This window comes from Ambystoma mexicanum, chromosome 7q (genome assembly GCF_040938575.1).
Source record: "Ambystoma mexicanum isolate Mex_15411 chromosome 7q, UKY_AmexF1_1, whole genome shotgun sequence".
NCBI lineage: Eukaryota > Metazoa > Chordata > Amphibia > Caudata > Ambystomatidae > Ambystoma > Ambystoma mexicanum.
Genome location: NC_090941.1, coordinates 916064480 through 916086112, shown reverse-complemented (window position 1 = coordinate 916086112; position 21633 = coordinate 916064480). Strand labels below are relative to the sequence as shown.

Here is a 21633-nt window from a genome sequence, read left to right as displayed (position 1 = left end):
CTACAGGCGTATCTATTGCCGTCGTTCCTTCTGCGTCATCAACTTCGTGGTCGGCCTGGGGAGGGCCCACCATTGAGGCCACCAATTGCCTCCAAGCTATCAGGGGACCCACCTCTTCTTCCCCTCCTCTGGTGACTGCCTCATACCAGGCAGCCGTTTCTGCCTCTGCCCATTTCAAGAGGTCTGCCCACCACATCTCGATTCTAGGCCGATGGGCCACTTTCCAGTACATTGCAAATCTCCGCTTGGCTAGGATGTACGCCAAGTCCTTCATCTTACTAATGTGCCTTAGGTTACGTTGCCTGGTAAAGCTCCCTAGCATGCATGCCCAAGCAGACCCCACATCTAGCACCACCCCTCTGTCCGCCAATCTTGTTTTCAGTTCTGTCCAGAACCTACTCACTTCCGGGCAAGCCCAGAACATGTGCAGCAACCTGACTTCCTCCTCCCCGCACCTGGGGCATTTTTGTATAGACGGGCCTCCAAACCTGGCTATTCTACCGGGGGTCAAATATGCTCCATGGGTGACGTATAATTGGATCTGCTGAAGTCTCGCATTTCGGGACACCTTCTTGTGATACCTTAGGACTCTATTCCATTGTCCGTCTGTCATGGGTTCGCCCACCTCCTCCTCCCAGTCATGCCTCAGCTGAAGCAGCTCCTTCCCTGCCCTAGTACTCAGTAACTCGTATATACGAGATATTTCATGCCGACCTTCTGAGACATAATACATCATCTCCATGGTGGCATCAGGTTGTTCCGCTAATACTGCTTCAGGCCACCTTTCTATCACCTGTTTAATGATTCTGGAATAAGTGATATGTTGACCTTTATGCACCCCGGTATCCTCCATTAATCTATGAAATCCTAATGCCTCTCCCTCTTGCCATATATCTCCAAGGGTGGCCAGACCCACCAGTTCCCAGTATCTGCGGACCCCTTTTATCAGTTGGGAGTCCCCCCACATAACGCCACCAACGGGACCTGCTGAGTGAACGGGACTGGGTCACCCACAGTTTGCCATGCTCTACGCCAGACCTCCCAGCCCAGTACCAACAGTCTAGCCATTTCCAGTACCTTTATTTTAGGCAACCACTATATCTCTGAGGAAGTAGGGAACAGAATCACTCCGCAAAAGCCTGGCTTCGGCCGATTCCTCCTCGGACAACCACCTAGCTACATACAGTAGCTGTCCTGCCAAGTAATACAACTCAAAATTCGGCAGGTTTATACCCCCCTATCACACGAATTTTGTAATTTCCAAAGGGCCACCCTGTTCCTGGAATTGTGCCATATGAAGCCTCTGCACAGGCTACGAAGTTTGACAAAAAAGCGCTTTGGGATCACGTACGGGATATTCACGAGAAAGTGTAGCAGTCTGGGCAGGACTACCATTTTATGCAAAGCTGCTCTTCCCATCATGGCTAGGGGCAATCTAGACCAAAACCCCATGCTGTTTTGAATACCTTCTACTGCTTTCTCTGTGTTGTGTTTGTGTTCTGCTCCTATCGTGTGGTATACATCTATGCCTAGGTAAAGAAACGTCTTGGTTCGCCAAGGTTTTGGCAAGATAGGCAGTCTTCCTGGCGGGGTGCCTTTGTATCTCCCGAGGAGGATCACGCTGGACTTTCCAGGGATTACCTCTATGCCCGAGAGGGTGGCGTACCGTTCCATTACCTCTAGGACATATTGTAGGTTCTCTTCTGGGAAGCGCAGATACAAAAGCATGTCATCGGCATACAGTGATATTAAATGCGTGCCTCCCGCAGTACGGATCCCTATCTCTCTGTATTGTTGTCTAAGGCAAACTGCCAACGGCTCCAAAGCGAGGATATATAACATGGGCGACCAGGGGCATCCCTGTCTGGTTCCCCTACTAAGTCTCCATTTATCTGAGATTACAGCACCCGTTTTAACCCTTGCTTCGGGGAGCGGTATAATATCTTGACCCATCTCGGGTACCCTGGCCCCATCCCATATTCTTTCAAGGTCGCCATCAACCAAGGCCATCTCACTGAATCGAAGGCCTTTACCGCATCCAGCGACACGATGGCCAGCTCACCTGGGTCTTTCTCTGTTTGGTCAATAATGTATGTGTATCAGTCTGCCGATGACTCGCTTAAGCCTATTGGCTAGCACAGCTGTGAGGATCTTGCTGTCCTGGTTGAGCATCGATAAGGGCCTATAAAACCCACAGTCTGTGCTAGGCATGCCCGTTTTCAAGAGCGGGATGGTCACCGCCTCCCGTAGGGACTCTGGCAACCCTCCCCGTTCATATGCCTCATTAAACCTGAACAGCAGTGGCTGTAGCAACTCTTGTCTGTACGTTTTATAAAATTCGCTGGGTAATCCGTCCGACCCAGGCGCTTTGCACGTGGGCAGGTGTTGGATCACTATCTCCAGTTCATCTGAGGTGATAGGGGCATCCAGGTCTGCCCGTTCGAAGTCGTCCAATGAGGGCAGATCTATGTCTTCTAGTGTTTCTTGAATTTCTTGACCCATATTTCCTCCCATGTCCTCAAACAAGCATTTGTAATATCTAAGGAACTCTTCGTTCACCCCCTCTTGGGTATCCCGGATCTGGCCCTCCTCCCCCTGACTTCTCTGATCACTGGTCAGGGTGTCTCATTTTTATATAACTAGGCCAGCAATCTGCCCGTTTTGTCACCACCCGCATGCTGCCTTTCTACATATTTCTTATAGTTCAGTTTACATAGTCTATCCCAGAGCTCGCTACTGGCTTGTTGCAGCAACCTCATCCTTACTCCGTCTTCTCGGGTGGTCCCCCCCCTACTCATCACATCCTCTACTTCTCTCTCCGCTTCCTGCAATTCTCGTTCTATACCTCCTTGGAGCCTCCTTGATTTTGATATGGCTTCCCCCCGCACTACCACTTTGAATGCCTCCCATACTGTTCCCACAGATTGCACGCTGCCAGTATTAATGTCAAAGTACTCTGTGATGGCCTCCCTTAGGTCCTCTCGGAATCCTGAGTCCTGCAGGGCCTCAGCTCTGAGCCTCCACGTCAGGATACAGGCCCTGGGGGGATGGTCCGAAAGCACCCTGGCCTTATATTCCGCACCCACCATTTCTCCTGCTATCTCAGCGGCTGCAAACACATAATCCAGCCTAGTGTGCAGGTCATGTGACGCTGCGTAGTGTGAGTATTGCCTATCTGCTGGGTGCAGTCGCCTCCAGACATCCTCAAGTTTGAAATCTGTCAACAGGGCCTGTAACACCTTAGCAGCCGGTGTGGGTTTGTCTATCTTACTGTCTGATCTGTCCATCATGGGATTCAGAGTGCAGTTGAAATCACCTCCCCATAGTATCGCGCCACCCAGCAGGGGGCTGAGTTTACTGTATAGAGACCTAAAGTAAGCCGCAGTATCCTGATTAGGGGCGTATAACTTTATAATGCTCACTTCCTGGTTCTCCAGCAGCCCCTCCGCTACCACCATTGTTCCTTCTGGGTCCACTGTCGACCGGAGCAGCTGAAACGGCACCTGTGGTGCCACCCATATGATGACTCTGCTTGCATACGCTGAGTATGTAACTCCTGTGACACTCCCCTTCCATTTCCTCTTGACCACCTCCAGTTTCTCTCTAGTGAGGTGGGTTTCTTGTAGTAATGCTATATCGATCCTCATCCTTCTCAGGTACATCATTACTTTATTACGCTTTAAGTAACTATTGAGGCCCCGCACATTCCAGGTCACCACTCTGAGACTACCCGACGCCATTTACTTGATATCTCGCCTTTCCTCGCAGTTTCCCTTTCCGCTCCTGGTGACAGAGTTTGGCTCGCACCCCTCCCACTGCCAACAACCTCCCCTTCCTCTCCCTTCCCCAACTTCAAACCACTGCATACAACCCCTTCCCTCCCCACCCACCCCCATCAAATGCCCAGCTCCATCCCTGGATCTCGGGCCCACCCGCGTTTGGTCCTGCCTCGGAGTGCCGAGGGCAGGAACCCAGCAGGGTGTCACCGGGCTACCGGTGACCTAACTAAACTTAACTCTATGGGGGTACGAGGGTTTGCTCCGAAGGGCTCCCGCTATGTGAATAAGGTTTCTTGGTACTATCGGATTATGCATGCATGTATAGTCCCAACAGCTCCTTCCCATAAGATGTGTCTAATACTATATTCCAGTGCCAGTGTCTCATGCTGCGTCACCCTGGGTGCCATAGCCGTTTATTACTTATCTTCTCCATCTCCCGTCTGGATTCCTGACTCTTGGGGGGGGGGGGAGCTCTGCGTGTCCAAACATCCCATGGCGTCCTCCGGAGTTTCAAAAAACAAAGTTCTGTTCTTATGGAACACCTTCAGCTTGGCCGGGTAGATCAGCAAACACTTGTGGCCCGTCTCACGCAGTCTTCTTTTCACAGCCCCAAAGTTCATTCGTCTGCACTGCACTTGCAATGTGTAGTCTGGCTATGCGGTTATCTTTGCTGTCCCCTTTTCTATTGTTCCGCCCTTCCGAAAGAATTCAAGAATATTTTCCCGATCCTGATAATTCAGGATCTTAGCTATCATTGGCCTGGGGGGGGGGTTTCCCGGTGGCAGCCTTCTCATCAGAGCCCTGTGCGCTCTTTCCACAGCAAACCCCTGGGTCAACGCCCCTCTGGTTATTTCCTGCAGTAGCATAGTTTCAACGTATTCCGTGGGGTTCGGCCCCTCAATTCCCTCTGGCAATCCTACAATGCGGATATTATTCTTTCGGGGGTGTCCCTCTGCCTCCTCCGCCCTAGGCTATACTGTTCTGCCCCGTTCTATGGGCGGTGTGGATCTCTCAGGACTAGGGCCCCATCCCAGCGGCCCATCGACCCATACGTCTTTCGTAGCTTGTTACGTGGGGGCTCTGGCACCATGTTATTGTCCTTCGGATCTCTTGTTAAGGAGTGCTGAGCCCGCGGGTACCTCTCGGCGTTCAATGCGCAGCTTTACTGGCCCCAGTGCCTCTCACTTCTGTCCCCGGGACCCAGCACTCGGGTCTCCCCCCCTCAGTCAATGTTTATTCCAGCTAGTGCTTGGTTGCTGCGGGTGCACTCAGGTCTTCCAGTCGGCTCACGGGCTGGACTCCTTGTGTCCCCCACATCCGCGGCTGGCTTGGTCTCCGCCGCGCTGGCCTGCCATTTCTACTGCGGCACTGCGGTCAGTTTATGGCCCTTTGTCCGTCTTCGGCCATCTTGCAATCCTCCGAGTCACGGGCACCCAGATTCTTCGGGCAGCTACAGCTCTCCTGTCCCGCTGCCGATCGAGCCATCCTCACGCTCGATTCATGCCCCTACTGTTCATACATCCACAGGTGTGCTGCAGGCATGTATATCCACAGAAAAATGTTGCTTTTCTCAAGGATCAATGACGGATCTGCGGGAGCTCCTCAAGGACAGGTCCTCTCACGCAGCCATTTAGCCACGCCCCTCCCATGATAGAGTTCATGTCTTCTTAGGGAATCGCAATTAGGAACACACAACTAGTCTTTGATGTAGTTTTCACAAGTTAAAGTTTAGAATTCTTGATTTGTCAAGGTTAGATATTCGCTAATGGTCTTAGCAGCGTTTCCTCTCCTTATTTAGGAATACGCGACCATTCCAAGTAGAAAACAGTCTTTAAATAATGGAACAATGCATTCAGTCAATATTAGCTTCACACGCAAGTAAAATGCTTTTCAAGTTTTATACCCAAGTGCTACATTTCCATTGTTAAGGGACTTTCAATCTGCAATAAACAACTTCTACTTGCTTAAAGTCTTATGTGAGTTAATAGCGAGCTGGATACAGTTACCAGCAATGTGTTAGAACACCCTGCTTTACTCACTGGGTACCCAAACCGTTCTCCAGTAAAGATGTCTCAGTTCCGGCCACACGTTTTGGGAGTTCCTCTTACTCCAGAGGCCCACGGTTGGATAATTGCTACTTGCCTCGGTCTCCTGCACGTGCACAGCTCAGCAACCATGGCAATCTGGTTAACATGAAGAAAGACCGCTCTCCTGCACGTTCTCCGCTTTGCAGCCTCTACCCTTCAGAGTTTGGGGGAACAGGACCCTCTCAGAATAAGCAGGTGAATCTGCTGTCTCCACGTTCTGGCGTCCCTCTTGTTCTCCCAGGTCTGCTTGTTTTGCCAGCCTTGTGTCTTCTTCCTTCTGCTACTACTACTGCAGTTCGCTTCCCAGTTGCAGTTCCAGCTCCTTCCACTCCTTTAAGTGCCTGCACCTGAGGGGGCCTTTTATGCCTCCCAGGTTCCTTCAGGTGTGGGCTGTTGGGCCTAATTGCCTGACTATAGCTACTGCATGCCTCTTCAGCCCTCTTCCTCGTCCCAGTACTTCTGTGATTCTGAGACTTGTAGTCCCCTTCAGTTAAGTTCGTTTTTTAGAGTAGATTTATTTCCCTTAAACTCATTAAAAGATGGACCTGTTAAGATTGATTGTTAGAGAGGAAGATATTGATTTTACAACATTTTCTTTAGTTCCTTTTGTGTTATATCTTGGGGAGTAAGAAGGGTGTTTTTATTTATTTATTTGTTTTTATTTGTTTTTAGTGCATGAGCACCTTTACAAATATAAATAATACTAAATATACAAATTCCGTTAAAACATAAATACAACGGCCACAACAAAGGTACGAATTTCCCAAAACAAAAGTAGGACAAATTAAGAACAATTAAGCCAGAATAGAGTATATCACTTGATGAAAGAGGCTAGATCAACAAATAATTTTAGAGGCACTCATGACTATATGACAACAAAAACATTGTTTAAAGTGAGCCATAATATCTTATGGCATAACAAAGTTAACATAATCAAATCAGAAGGTACAGAGGAAAAGGTAGCAATAAGATCAGAAGTGGTAGCCCAATCATTTAGGAAATGTTTTTTTTTTTGTGCTAACCCGGGATGCCATTTTAGATCTTCTGGGCACATATTGATGAGTACTAATAAAGCCAACATGCGTTCCTGAAACTGAGCAATCGATATAGATGGGTATTTATTCTCAAGCGGTCTGTGTATTGACCAGGTTTGCCCAGATCTAACAGTGCTTGTACCCCGGGTCACAGATCTTATATGTGGATCAGGGACACAATAATGCAAATAAGCCATTAACTGTTTTGGCAACCCAGAAAGGCACATCCTTTCACAGGACAAATACTGCGTCTCATCCCACGGGATCTCCTCACCACCCTGGGCTCTGTCTCCTCCCAGGTGATCCTCCAGCAGTACACCACCCCCAAGGTCAAGATCAGGAAGCGTCTGCCTTTCCATGGCCACCTGGAAGGAGACTTTAGGCAGGGTTTTAATGAGGGATCCATATAATTCTTCACAGAAAGAAGCAACAAACCACCCGCAAGACAGCAATCCATCAGCTTCCCACGCAAGCCCAGCTGGGGAGTGTGATGAATTGAGGGAATTTGTCTGTTCTCCCCAAGCGGGAGCTTTGGGGAGAACACCTTGTGAGGCTAGGGAGGTGAGCCCTCTTCACAACACCCTCCCTATGGGTCGAGGCAAGTGGGACCTCGCCAGGAGAGACTTCCTCTTTGGGCACAAGGACTCCCATTCCCATGAGGAATTCCCTGATGGCCTCCAAGTGATGGCTTATAGGGACTTATCCAATATACCAAACTGTTATCAAACTCATTAAGATAACGTGAAGTTATATTAGGAATGACAAGAAATTGAAGCTATCCCTTTTAAATTAAAGTCTCCAATGGACTGCAAAGTGGAGGCTGAAAAGGTTTGCAAGACTAACCAGTAAGAGGGAGGAGGCTGAGAGCGAGCAAAGACCTGAGGGATGCAGGGAAGCCCCCTGTGCATAACTGAGAGGAAGAAGACTGGGCTTCGGAAGAACACAGAGCTGACATGCGACTGTTGCTCCAGGGCAGACCCAGAAACTGAGTAACCGGCATGTGGGAGCAGAAAAAAGCCAAGAAAGGTAGAGGAGAAAGAGCGGTGGTGGCTTGACCACCGAATTAGAGTGGTTGGCAGTCTGCCCATACATCATTATTGAGACCATGCAGGGGAGTAAACGGCTACCAGTCCGAGTCACGATCCCTGTGATGTCCCATTGATGAGAACAGCATCTCCAGGAAGGAGACACAGTGGAGAGCAAGCCACCGCTCCTCAAGAAACCCTCCCTAGACCTGTCCATCCTGACAAACTACTGCCCCATTACCACAGTTCCCTACTTCCTTAAGATCCTGGACCGTGTTGCCTACATCCAGATGCAACAGCATTTTGAGGAAAACCATATTCTGGGCACCCGCCAATCAGGATTCCGACCCATAAACGGAACTGAAACTGCACTGCTAGATTTGAAAATACAAATCGATGATATCAAAGACACTGGCAAACCAGCTCTCCTGATGATGCTAGACCTCTCTGTAACATTCGATTTGGAAGGCCACCAAATCCTCTGCTCTCAACTTACTGCAACAGCAAACATCTCTCCATTAACCTCCGATTGGATGAGGTCCTTCCTAGCCGACAGATACCCTTGTGTCTTTATGAACAACTTCTCTGCTGAACCCACTCCTGTCACTTGTGGAGTCCCCCAAGGCTCCCGCCTCTCCCCCACTCTCTTACATTTACACAAAACCCCTCTTTGACCACCTTGACCTACGATGCATCTCTTTCACAAACTACACTGATGATATGCAGCTCCTTATCCCACTTTCTGGATCCTACGCCCAGGACTCGGCAACCATAAACGCAGTCTACGAGGTCATTCAAAGTTGAATGGCCTCTCACCAACTTTGTCTCAACGACGACAAAACAGAAATCCTCATTGTCTGTTCAATCCCCACACTTCGTAACATGGATCCAGCTTACAAAGAATTCATCGTTGATGGTAACCGCATCACCACCTCTACCGCTGCCAAAACTCTTGGGGTCTACCCGATGCCTACCTCGACTTCTAACGCCACGTGAACTCAATTGTCTCAACGGCGGTTTACACAGCCAAACTGCTTCATGCCAGCAGGCCCTTTCCACTCCTAACCGCCTTACAATAGCAAGAGCTATCACTGGAGCCAAGCTCGATTATTGTAACACCTTATTTACCGGCACCTCAGAACACAACCTGAATAAACTCCAGATTATCCGGAATAATGCCCTCCAAGCTGCCATTGGCCTCTCCAAATTGGACCATTCCTCAGATGCTAGGAGAGCTGCACATTGGCTGCCCATCTGGGAAAGGATCAAATTCAAGACATTATCCCTGGTCCACCGTTGTCTCTCCAACACTGCCCCAACCTACCTGTCACGATGCATAGAGAAATATTCTCCTGCCTGCCCACTGAGATTGTCCAACTCTCACCTCCTGAAGACCCCAAACTTCAACCGCCTCTCAGTAGGGGGCAAGAGCTTCCCGGTCATGGCAGCCAAACTTTGGAACAATCTTCCACTCACTCTCAGAAAAGAACAGGCCTACTGGACCTTCCGTAGAAACTTGACGACGTGGCTGTTGGACTGACTGTACTCCTCCTAAGACTATTCCATCCCCTACTGCTTGCCCCCTTTTTTTTAACTCCCTTCTCTATTGAAAAATGTAACTTTCCATCCACCTCCCTTCACGTAATGCAATATTTAACCTTTCCACCCTAATGTTCTGTACTTATGTACCCTAATGTAACTAGCGCTGAGATAAATTGTTGCTGTAACAAACAAATGAATAAATGAATAAAGAGGAGAGAGAATCCAAGGGCCTTCAGTTACCACCGACGTGGCCCCAGAACTCGGAAAGTAAAACAGGGCATGGGAATACCAGCAAACTAAGTGGGACTCATAGGTTGAATGAAACTCATCCCAGTAATAATGGGAAATCTATTGCAATTAATCCAGTGAAACATAACTGTTTGAATGGGATTAGAAGAGATAAGAAAACCATAGAGTGGAAAAGAAATTAAATTGGAGGCTTATCACTGTAGGGAAAAGGGAAGGCACGCCCATATCTCGAAGATAAGAAAGAGAGCACAGAAAAGATAGACCCTTGGGTGGAAGAGACCTGTGAAGCCAGGAAGCCCAAACCCATATATGAAAGTGCACCCTGGGAAAGGGGGAATTGTAATTGCAACTTGAACTACTATAAACGAGAGGCGAAGAGGGTAACGGATTCAGGAACCCTACAATAGGTGAAAAGGAACCTAAATAACTTAAGCTGACCTGAATTTTTTTTAAATTCTGCTGAACCTGCAAGCCGATTAATTTAGTTTACCTACTCGACATGGCAACGGATGAAAAAAATGTAAAGGCGCTTTCTGTAAAATGGTCTCATCACAAATTCACTTCGTTTGGCACACTGCTGACACCCAGAGGCCAACCATGCAGTGAAACCTTTATTTGACGTTTACTGTAACCAAAGTAAATGTTAAATACATGTTTCAAACATCCCCTGCAAATGGTACTCCCCCTACATAAAATATACTCTAGTATGCCAGTGGACATGTAGAGTTTGCGAGACCTGGATGAGTGTCTGTAAAATGTGAAATATTAGCTGCATGAATGGACACAAATAAAGGGATGCGATACAAAGGCCCTGAAAACGATTTGGCCAACTCTCTCCCGCAGGTGAAAATATATTATGCAACCGTAATCGTAGGGCAACGCAATCTCTGGAGGCTAACTACAGTGTATCATATTGCCGTAGATCTGTAGATGTACACACTGAATGAACCTATTCTTCACTAATTTGCATAAACATCTAGTTAGCTTTGTGCATTCATTATGTAAGAGGAAAGAAAATAAGAGACTAGCCAGAGTGGGTGCTGTAGCAGGCAGAGAACTGGGCAAAACTAGGTATACTATTGTAGTCTGCAGCCATCAATTTCAAGGTAGCTGGTATAAAGCAATGAGTTTGTGAGATAGAATGTCAAGGAGAATGGGATCACCACCATACAAATGCGTCAAGCATTTGTGCTGGCATGCATTTTCAGGCCGATGCAAATGCTGATGCTTTCTATGGGGTCCATCTGCTTTATGCATAGGGATCCATTATAAACGCTGCCTGGCATACAGGCAGCATGTACAATTACAATCCAATCATCCCCGACGAGGGTTTAATTGTAGTTGTGAGCGCCACTTGTCATGCAAGCACATGTGTACACTGCCTTTGCCCTGCACTTTTGCACCCTGCTGTGCAAATGACGCATTTTGTTGAGTGTTCCCTGTGTTCAGTGTGTCGGTGGGAGGCGTTGAGGCTGTGTGTGCTGCGTGGCCCATGGAGTCGTGTAGGGCCACTGCCTCTGCCACGCTGAGGGAGCCGGTAACACGAGCTCGCTCACAGCGCTTCCAATCTGAACCCGGAACTACGATGTATCACGCAGAATCTGGGAACGATGTAAGTACTGGACGCTGTTATTCAAAAATTGTGGCTGGTTTGATGGACTTAAATGGTGCAGCGTCCACCAAACATCTCCGGCGATCACAGATGGACGACCTGGCAGAAACGATAGAACTGCTAACTGATCAAACTCTTGATGTAATGACCTCTGTCCCGATAGTTGCTCAGCAAACAGGCAAACATGCTAAATGTGGCTAACTGGGGTACATCGAACACACTGATCAGCTGAATCAGCCAGACGTGCCCAACAAAGGGGAGAAAGAAATAGCTGCCGGCACTTAATAGTCTTCTAAGCAAAGCAACATTATAGCTAAGGGGCTTTTCTCGCAAAAATCAACAAAGACGCGAACAGCTGCTTCAAGTTTAAAAGCAAACCTGCTCTCATTCCGTGTGTTAGCATTCCGTATAGTTGACAGTGTCAGTAAATCCCACGTGAAGCAGGGGATTGCTGGCACGAACTGCACATTACAAACAACATTACGAAGCACACATGACACGAGAGGTGGAGAAGGGAGCCCCAAATTGTGCGTGGCCATTGAGGATGAGGTGTTTGCTAACGCAGAGGCTTTGCCAGTCTCATTAGTGTTCGTTACTGGCGATAAGCAATCATGGAAGGAGCCTTTTCCACAGGATGATGTGACAAACGAAAGGCGCAACTCTCTAGTAGTAGCCGATAGGCTAATTCGTGATCTAAGAAACATGAATGCTTCGATAAGTGCAGGTCATCTGAGGATGGATACGATTGACTTGGTGGCTAATCTTGCGAAGGAGTCCTCGGCTGCGACCGAGGTTGCAATTGAAAAAATTGTTGGATGATTTCAGAAAAAGAAAAAGAAGAATATGACTATTTGGTAGTTCAACAGTCCTACCGCCCAAATAAGAGAAGAAGGTTAGACTCTAGTCAGAGTCCGAGTAGGAGAATCTTAAGCTCACAAAATATAAAACTGCCTAGTAGGCAGTCATTGAATACCAGCAACCAAAGTTTAGCGAAATGGCATAACATGAGCAAATCGAATAAGCTTGAGAGTGGACTCTTCTGAAGGGCCCACTGAGACTTCTTCTGATTCGGATTCTTCAATAATGGAAACAAATAACGGGAACTCTCTAGATAACAAGAGGAAGCGAACAGATTGCATTCAGCTGGTGGAACAGGTGATTAATGAATTAAGGCCAAATATAAAATCTGCATTTGTGATCACTGTTGCCCCATTGATGAAACTATATGAAAATCTTCATTAAAGCGTTAAAGATCAAAATACGCTTATGGCAATGGTGAATGCAAAACTAGCAAATTTGGAGATAATGCTGCAGGAAACGAGAATTCACGCATTAAACGAGTGCAAGAACACTGAAATGACGGTGAAACAGTTAAAAGAACAGTTAAAAAATAATGCTGAAGAGAAAGGGCTTCTAGCAGAAGTTGCTACAGAAGCAGTATTAATACTGAAAAGACAATTAATAACTTGTGAAGTTAAATTGTGAGGGGCAATACAAGAGGGTATGGCTGAGCACTCAATAAATGCAGAGCTTGCGCTTCAAAAGATAGTTGCTGATTTAATAACGGTGTGTAATAAATCGCACCCGGCCACTTCCATAGAATCGATGAATGATGAGATAAATAATCAAGTGAAGGATAAAAGTACAAACGAAGAAGCTGTGTCTATTGACATGGAGCGAATCGCAGTCGAAGTGAACAACGAGCTTCCATCTACTTCGACAGTGGCTAGTGGCTTAGCTGAAGACCCTAAAGCCACATTGAAACAAAAATCTGTGGTCATGCATGATAAAGACGAGCCATACTCCATCTTCTCTAACAAAAAGCATGGATTGGAGCAAAAAGAAATAGAGGTGAACTTAAAAGCTCTGGCAAAAAAGACATGACTAACGAAAGATTTGCCGAACAGGAAAAATATTCACTCCAAGAATTCCTGTAAGTTCTTGCGGAACATCAAATCATTAAACGGGATGATACAAACTGAGTTAAATCAAAATACGAGCAGACCAGTGACCAACTCAGGAAGGATTGATCTAAGTCCTACCAAGAGCGCCACCGAAAAGCGACAAAGTAATGAAATTCCTTCAGAAGAACGACAAATTGAAGATGACCGTATAACAGAAGAACGAATGAATCTCTCAACGCATGATATAGAACACATTGATATAGAAGCAGAATCAGAGGATGTAAATGAGGTGGAATTGGTCTATGAGCAAAAAGGTAATCCTGAACAGCAAAAACAACCAATTCAGGAGACGGAACGAAGAAGAGTCTGTACGATGGAAATAACACCTAAAAAAAAAAGATAAGAAAGAAACGATTGATGAAATTCACAAATTGCCAAATCTGAATAGCTTTTTGACATTGGACCAGAGGAGAGAATTAGTGGCCTTAAAGGGCTTGAGAATGGTAAATTCCCAACTTGGCATATTAGGGGAATCTGTAAATAGAAGTGGAAACGCCCCTATTATACATGGATCGAAAAGTGTTAATCTACGAAATGAGATAAAAGCTGGTAAAGAATCCTGGCGTGAAGACAAAATACAGCCAAGTATAAACCAAAGACAACAAGAGACTAAGAGGAAATCAATAACAACAAACTATTAGAAAGAATCTTCCAAGTTGACGACAGATTTATTCTGAATAGATTAACGTCCTACAGCTTTTCAATCAGATTCCACAGTTAAGATCTGTTCTAACTAACGATATTAAGACAATGCCATTCGTTGATGAAAAAACGACAGATTGAGTGCTCCTACACATTTATTCAAGAGTGATAAGAGACATAATTATATTGAATTGTAATGCTCTAAATTCACATGGTTTTGATATCAAAGAAGTGGAGCCAGTTGAATTGAGTTCGAAAATGAAGCAAACTGGTTATGCGGAGATGACAGACTCGCGAACGACGACAAAGGAGAGCAGTATGCAAATGATCACGGTGAGTAAGAGCTTAGAACTGGCATCAATAAATATGATCAACGCAGGTGCCTGTGAGATTGAAAGCTAGAAGTCCAATGAGTGGAAGAAAGATGCAATCATAATTCCAGTTGATTGCAATGCAAGTAATCAAATACTTCCTAAAATGACTGATAAAAACACAGATGAAAATAACACCTAAGATCAGTGGACCTGGCTGGCAAGAAGTTTAAATTTAAGAACAGGCAGCTAATGCCAGTAAAAGAATGAAACACAATCACTGCACATATGTTCCTTGAATACAAGGGGATATATTCATTTGTTTAACACCAAACCCGGAATAATTGACAAATTGGATATTATATGTCTTCAGGAAACCTAGCTCATTGATCCGCCATCTGCAGTGGGCTTTGAGGTTGCAGTGAATCCAGCAGTCAAGAATCCAAAGGGACGTCCAATGGCTGGATTGATAACAATGGTCAAACGACAACATGGCCTACGGATAGAAGAGGCAACAAATCCTTCTACCCATTTACAACAAGTAAATATCCAATTGCAAGATAAAGATCATGATGATAAACTGAAGCTGTACATAATTAACATCTATTGGCAGCATGAAGCACTGAATGAGTGGGAATTCCTGGATCTAATTAGTGATGTAATTGGTTCAATTTTCACAGATGATGAACAGGTAAAAATCGTACTATGTGGAGATCTAAACATGGAGTATATCATGTTGAGCGAGGTGAAGGTTCCCAAGCAAAAAGATCAAATTAAAACAGCTTGAAGGGAAGAAATGGAATGTCGAAGAATGCTCCAATTGAATGGAAATAGCAGAGGGGACATCCCCCCCAAATCCAACATGGCGGCTAGAGAACTCAAAGTCAATATTAGACTATTTCTATGTCACGGAGAATCTACTGGGAAAGATTCAAAATTTAAGAGTGATCCCTATGATGTATAGGGACCACAATCTGGTCAAAGTAGAGAATAAATATTCATGTTCGATTGGTCAAAATAAATGGAACCTGGCTGTTGAGGTAGTGCCTGGGTGAAACGGATTAAGACTGAACCACGAGCAAATTATAGACCTTACATGGTTATCAGGAACAACTGTAAGTTCCATAAAGGATCGAATTGAATACCCATTGTTTCTCCAGATGTTTGTGGAAACTAAAAGACATAACTGAAGTTATGATGAAAAAACGAGAAATGCGAAAAGAAATCAGGATGTTGAAGAATAACTTGGAGTGTAATTATAAAATCGAATCTTACAAGTAAGAAGGAAATATAGAAACTGGATAGTTTCCCACAAATCATGCTACACAGAGGGACTCTGAGGAAATGTTAAAAAGCTTGAAGCAGAGAAATACTAGAACTTTTTGGGGCATCATTAACAACATGGAGTCTACCCAACAAGCGATGCAAATTAATGTTATCGGAAACTCAATGGAGTGATCATTATTCGTCATTATTCAAAAAGAGAATGAAGATTGAATTGAAACAACTTGAATCTCCGGGGCCATGGGAACTCTGTTTTTCTAAATCCGAAATTTTGGGAAATATTTTGAGACTCAGTAGTTCAAGGGCGCCCGGGCCGGATGGCTTGACAAACACTGTTCTCAAACAACACCCAGAAGAATGGGCAGAGTTTTGTGCTGATTTATTTAACAACATTGCCTCTTAAAAAAGATTGCCTGTATCATGGAAAAATGCCATAATAGTGCCGGTTTTCAAAAAAGGATCACGATCTGAACCAACAAATTATAGGCCCATAGTCTTACTAGACGTTGTTGGAAAAATCTTCGCCTTGCAGTTACTTGAGAGGTTGTCAACTTGGATAACGCCTAGCAACATTTTTGACATCCGTCTGACCGGATTCGTGAAGGGTATTGGCTGTGGGCTAAATTTATTTCTTATTAATTTGCTAAAGATGGATGCCATCAGCAAAAGAACGAAAGTTTGTCGCCTTCGTTGACATGGCCCAGGCTTGTGATCGCATTGATCGCGAATTACTATGGAACAAGATGTATTGGTTAACCTGGATAGAAGGTGAGGATAGCTTTAACTTGAGAGCTTGCTTGGTGCTATATATTTTAGACTGTGGCTGAGAGAACAGGATGCCATAACCCTGTTTGCATAGTGGGCTGGACACTATCCCTGGGACCTGGAATGCATGAGCAAGGCAGTGTATCCCATAGAAGTGAGCTGGGAACAATTTATCAATAGGATCTGAAAGAAGTGAGCTGGGGGCTATATCCTTGGAACGATTAAGCTGGGTGTTGTACCGCTGGGCCTGTGTTTTAGGAACCAAGATACTTGCTGAGTCCCTCAAGCTGTCAAGAAGCGTGCTGGGTGCATAACCCTTAAACTGTTCTTAGAGCTTAGAAGCAGGAGGAGCCCAGTATTCCTATTAGTTAGGAGACACCAGATGCACTATACCTTTTGTATAGATTTTACAGAAACCAGAATTCCTTTCTTTTGTAGAGAAACAAACACCCAGAACCTGTGCATGTTTACGCCATTACTCATTCTGACAAAAATAAAACTTGGTTCAAAGCTGGCATTGGTCACATCCCTGCATGTGTCCTATACCTGCATGTGTCCTATTGTGCTTTAATGAAGTACTTCTACAAAATATAGTACAGAGATCATGTCTGCTGAATATCGCTGACCTTGACTGCGTCTGCATTTCTCTGCCTGACATGCGTCCCCTGTCTGTATACCTCTAAACTCCCTCTCTCCATATCCTTTAAACTTAACTCATATTATCCTATCACTTTAACTGTGTACATATAACATTATACTTTTTACTGTGTCCTCTTGTTGTGCAGCTCTCTGCTGCTTCCCAGCAAGACTTGAATTACATAAGACCACATAAATTCATTCATATATGTATTTTTAACTAAACTACTTTTAAAATAATTTAGTAGATCTAATCTTTCCGTGAAAAAGATGAAGCTGTAACCTTATCAGCAATTCTGAAAGGCTTGCTCCCAGCACCCTTTACTGGACACCCATTCACCAATCCTGGCTGACAGTTCTGCTCTTAACAGGATGCCAGGTCTGGCGACTGGTTTGAATGCTTCATCATGTAACGGAACAGGTCATTAAAGCTGATCACACCTGCTTGTTGCATTTTGGTCTGTAAAAGGGGAATCTCTTCTAGTGCTCGTTGCATGGAGTTGTGTGATGTCACTGTTCTGGTTCTAGAGCAAGATTCTCAAGGCAAGTCATATGGTTTAGGCGGTAACAAGGCCCTTTGAGTTGGGCCGTGTTCACCGTTCTCGTATACACACAGAAAGGTTCTACAATAAGAAGAAAGATGCGGCATGTAGTTGATTAAAAACATTATGTATGGCATCAAGGAGACTCCTCAGTTTTATTGTATAGGTCTCCGCAGTGCATGTAAAATAAGCAGAACTATTTAGTTTTAACCCGCTTTAAATTGCCACTGTGGGAATGATTTGCCTTTTGTGTAGTGCTATTAACATATTGCAACTAGTTCATCAAATCATACCTATGTTGGAAAACAATAGTCCTTATGCTGCTGGCATGTTGCTTGTTTTAATATTCAAATATTGTCATTAAGAGTTAACCTGAGATTGTTTTTCTCTTTTTCAGAGTTTTGATAATCAAGCTGAACAACTATCCATTTCGTGCAATAGTTTGCTGACTTCAAATAGGCATGGAAAAGATCTTGTGGCCTACCAGATTCTTGTGCCTAGTGTTGGTGACATTGGCTGCACTGTCATCAAATTCTACAACAAACTTCTGCAATCGGCTGTGTCCAAGAGCTTTCAGATCACCCCGCCATCTCCTGATTGCGCTCTGACATCCTTGGATCAACCAGGCAGCGAGCTGAGCAGCTTGTGTCGCTCTCGCCAGAACCATGTTCAGTCCAGAGACAGGAAATCTTTATTGAATCATTGGCAGTTGTCACTTGGGTTGGGGTCATCGTGCGATCTTTCAACAACGCAAGAATTCTCTGGGGTCGAACTGAGCAATGTTGTCACTAATAATTCAGGGGAAAATAAAACCCCAACCGCAAAACCCTGTATGGTTGTCCCTGGGACCCAGCCAGTTCAAGATATCCAGTGGGTTAGCTCCCGATCAAAAAGGAGAAGCAAAGGAAAACAAGCAGATCAAATGCATTGTCGATTCAGTAGGAATGTCGGAAGCACAGATCCAGTGTTTGCTAGTTCTGCTAGAGTCAAGAATACAAAAACGTTGGGAAATATGTCTGCACCGATAACATTCGAATCAGTTGACAATCGTGGCTTATCGCCATTGCATGCCACCCTATATTGGCAACATTCTGCTTCCAAACAAAATGTTACTGGCTGGCCAGTGTGTGCTTTAGGAACAACTTTGAGTGCTTCTGATTGTAGAAGTGAAAGCAAAGGATTCATTGCTTTGTATGGCTCTTCAAAAGAATTTGGTGGTGCTGGTAGTGATGAGAAGACACATGGAGTTAGTGCCGATGAGGATCATCCCGCTGTTTGGGAGGAACTGCCCTTCTCTGAAAGTCTTAATGAATTCATAGCAAAAATTGAAAATGAAAGCAACTCTGAAGCCCAAAAACATGGCGACTCCCACAGATCCTTGACAAGTGGGGTTCATAATGACTTTAAATCAATTCCCACTACGCCTCTAAGCCGGCCAAAGCATGTATCAACTGATGCACCAGCAGGATGCCAATCAGGGACATCGCTGTTTCAGGCTGCTAACTCCTACAGGGTCTGTGATCCTTTGTGTTGTCACTCATTGGGTAGCGCTGAGAAAGTAAGGTTTGTAGATAGTGATGATTGTTCTAAACATTTACCCGTTGACACACATCAAGAGAATAATAACACAGGTCTTGATTTTTGTTCACACCGTTTGGCATCAAAAAGAGATTCCACAAGCTCGTCTACATCAGATGAAAGCAGCATTGTCCATTGCAGGATAAATGCACAACAGGCACAGAGAAGCAAACCTTGGCAAAATTGTGAGCTGGCTGAAAATCCTATAAAGTACCCGTGTGTGCCAGCTAAAGCTGAATCGGCACAATTACCCATTGCACTTGTGCACCAGTGCTCTGAAAATTGTTTGTGTAATTTTAAAGCCAAGGGACAGTTCTGGCAAACATCAAAAGAGAATGCTTCTCTGGTAGAGCGTGGATTTGATCTGGAAACATACTGCAATGGTGCAAACGAAAATAATGCGTTCAAATTAGTGACTGACTCAGAGCCCTTATATCAGGACTCTAGCAACAATAGTTTCCAAAACAGTTATGGTTCTGGTGATCTCTTTGATGCTACTGATGAAGGGCTGGAAATAATGTTAGAAAGTGTGCATCCGCAGAGCCATGAAAACATTTATCAGAGTGGCATATTGCCTGCAAGTTGTGGTGGGTGGAAGTCGTATAATGACCTGGCCTATAAAAGATTGCCTTATGAGGACCTTCTACGAAAATCAAATAATTTTATTCAACAAGAAAGTTCCTCATATCTTGTTTATTCAGACTCTGATTCCGATCAAGAAAATGTGGACTCTCAAGATTTTGTTCCCTCTTCCCAATCCACTCCATTGGTGCAGAAATGTCCACAGGTCGGATCCTTACTTGGCAAAGGAACCAGTGTCGGAATGCCAGCATATTGCAGTCTGATTAATTCCAAAAGTGGTGGAATGATGCTTCCGCTCCAAAGTAACTCGTTGGGTCAGTCAACTGGTCACATCTTCAAAAGAAGAAGTTCATGCAATCTTGGGGCCGCAAACGTTGCAACAAATGCACACCCTGCTCTGGAGGATATCTGTCCTTTCAGTCCTTCTGCAGACTTATTTGAAAGTGACTCAGAGGAATGTATACCTCCTTCGGCAGCAAAACCACATAAGCCTGCCACATTTCCCAAGTCAAAGCTACCAACCTTGTCAACCGACAAACTGGTGAAAAAGCTTGAGGTTGGCAGTGCTGCTATTGACATAAAAAATAGAGATCTAAATAAAGGAACCCACAGCAAAGGGAATACCATTGACCATTCAATTAGCAGTGAACCAAAAAGTTCATATGGACAACCATCAGTAGTTCTCGTGCATACTGCACTGCCGGCAAGCTATACCACGGTTAGAAAGAATATAGTTTCACCTCCGAAACCTACTTTCAGCTTGGCACCAACTCGCTCTGAAAGCACAGTCGATCTTACAGTGCCTGCTGCAGATGTGTCATCTTGTTTGCTGAACCAAATTGATGAGTGGGGGGCCAGCTGGTCCCCAGAATTGTTTGCTGAAGAAATTATAATTTCCCAGCACTGTGACCTTGTACAAAAGCGACTATTCTGACACTGGAAAGGCAGAATGTTTTTGTTGATGCATTTTATTTCTGTATCCTATGCAAATTCAGTCCCGGCCATCTGCAACCAGAAGACCTCCACATACCCATACTGTTCTGGTGAACATTTCTTGCTTTTGGGGCTGATGAGCTCAATATTTTGTTTTCTTATGGGGAGGACATTAAAGTTTTTCTCTGCTACTGTGTAGCTATTAACCTAGTTTTCTTGTCACAAGTTATGACTTTCATAAAGACTATTTTTTAATTGCTGAGTTCCAATCAGTTTGCTTACCCTTGCAGCAATATTCTTACAAAGATTTGTGGACCTATAGAGCATCACATTATTTAGCAAACGTGGATAGCAATTAATAAATCTGTGTGCAGGTTTAACCATCCGCTCATTAAAAAAAACAATGGTAACAACCTTGAATGACTTTATTTTTAACTTTACAGTTCAATCGTCTGCCAGACTCCTCAGATGTCCTAGCTACAGGACAGTGTACCAGAACATTCTTTGCATAGTAAAAATGCAAACCGAAAATGGGAATCCTGGCATTTATGAGTGGTCTCAGACTTTGACCCTCCATGTGATTGTCAGTTTCCTGATGCTCATCTCATCTGTTTTTTTTTAGTGGAACATACTTTTGCTGAGCTCCTGGTCATGGCATGTTTTCTGTTGTCCAACTGGCCTTAGACCCGACGTTCTCTTGTTTCGACTGCCGGCAACTGTGCTCTGCTTCACATCTCAAATGTATGGCTTTGATGAAAAACTGCTTTAGCTTTAGGTGAGTGCACACTTTAGATGAGTGCACTATCGTTTTAGCAGTGTATGACCAGTTGATTTATTCTTTGTGGCAATGTCCTCCTGAAAATCGTGCAAGGACTCTCCTAACCATTGGTCATTGCCAGATCCCGCACTTGGACTGTGGGCGGCCCAGAGGTCCCATATGTGCCTAAAACCATGGTGTTCCCCAAAGAACCTTCAAGTTGTAGAGATCTGGAGGATACACTCCAAAGGGCTCCACATGCCTACTATGTCTGAATATGCACCACAATACCCTCTAGGTCTAAGTGTTTA

At 44.9% G+C, this 21633-nt stretch overlaps 1 protein-coding gene across 1 annotated transcript in view; it reads left to right on the top strand.

The window, feature by feature from the left end:
- The window catches only part of DDIAS (DNA damage induced apoptosis suppressor), a 395303-nt gene extending 374325 nt beyond the window's left edge, over positions 1 to 20978 (top strand). Inside the window, exon 5 of the mRNA XM_069639879.1 lies at positions 17870 to 20978. Within this exon, the coding sequence (XP_069495980.1) occupies positions 17870 to 20566 (2697 nt within the window). The 3' untranslated portion in view covers positions 20567 to 20978. The remainder of the gene's footprint in view (positions 1 to 17869) is intronic.
- The last annotated feature ends 655 nt before the right edge of the window (positions 20979 to 21633 follow it).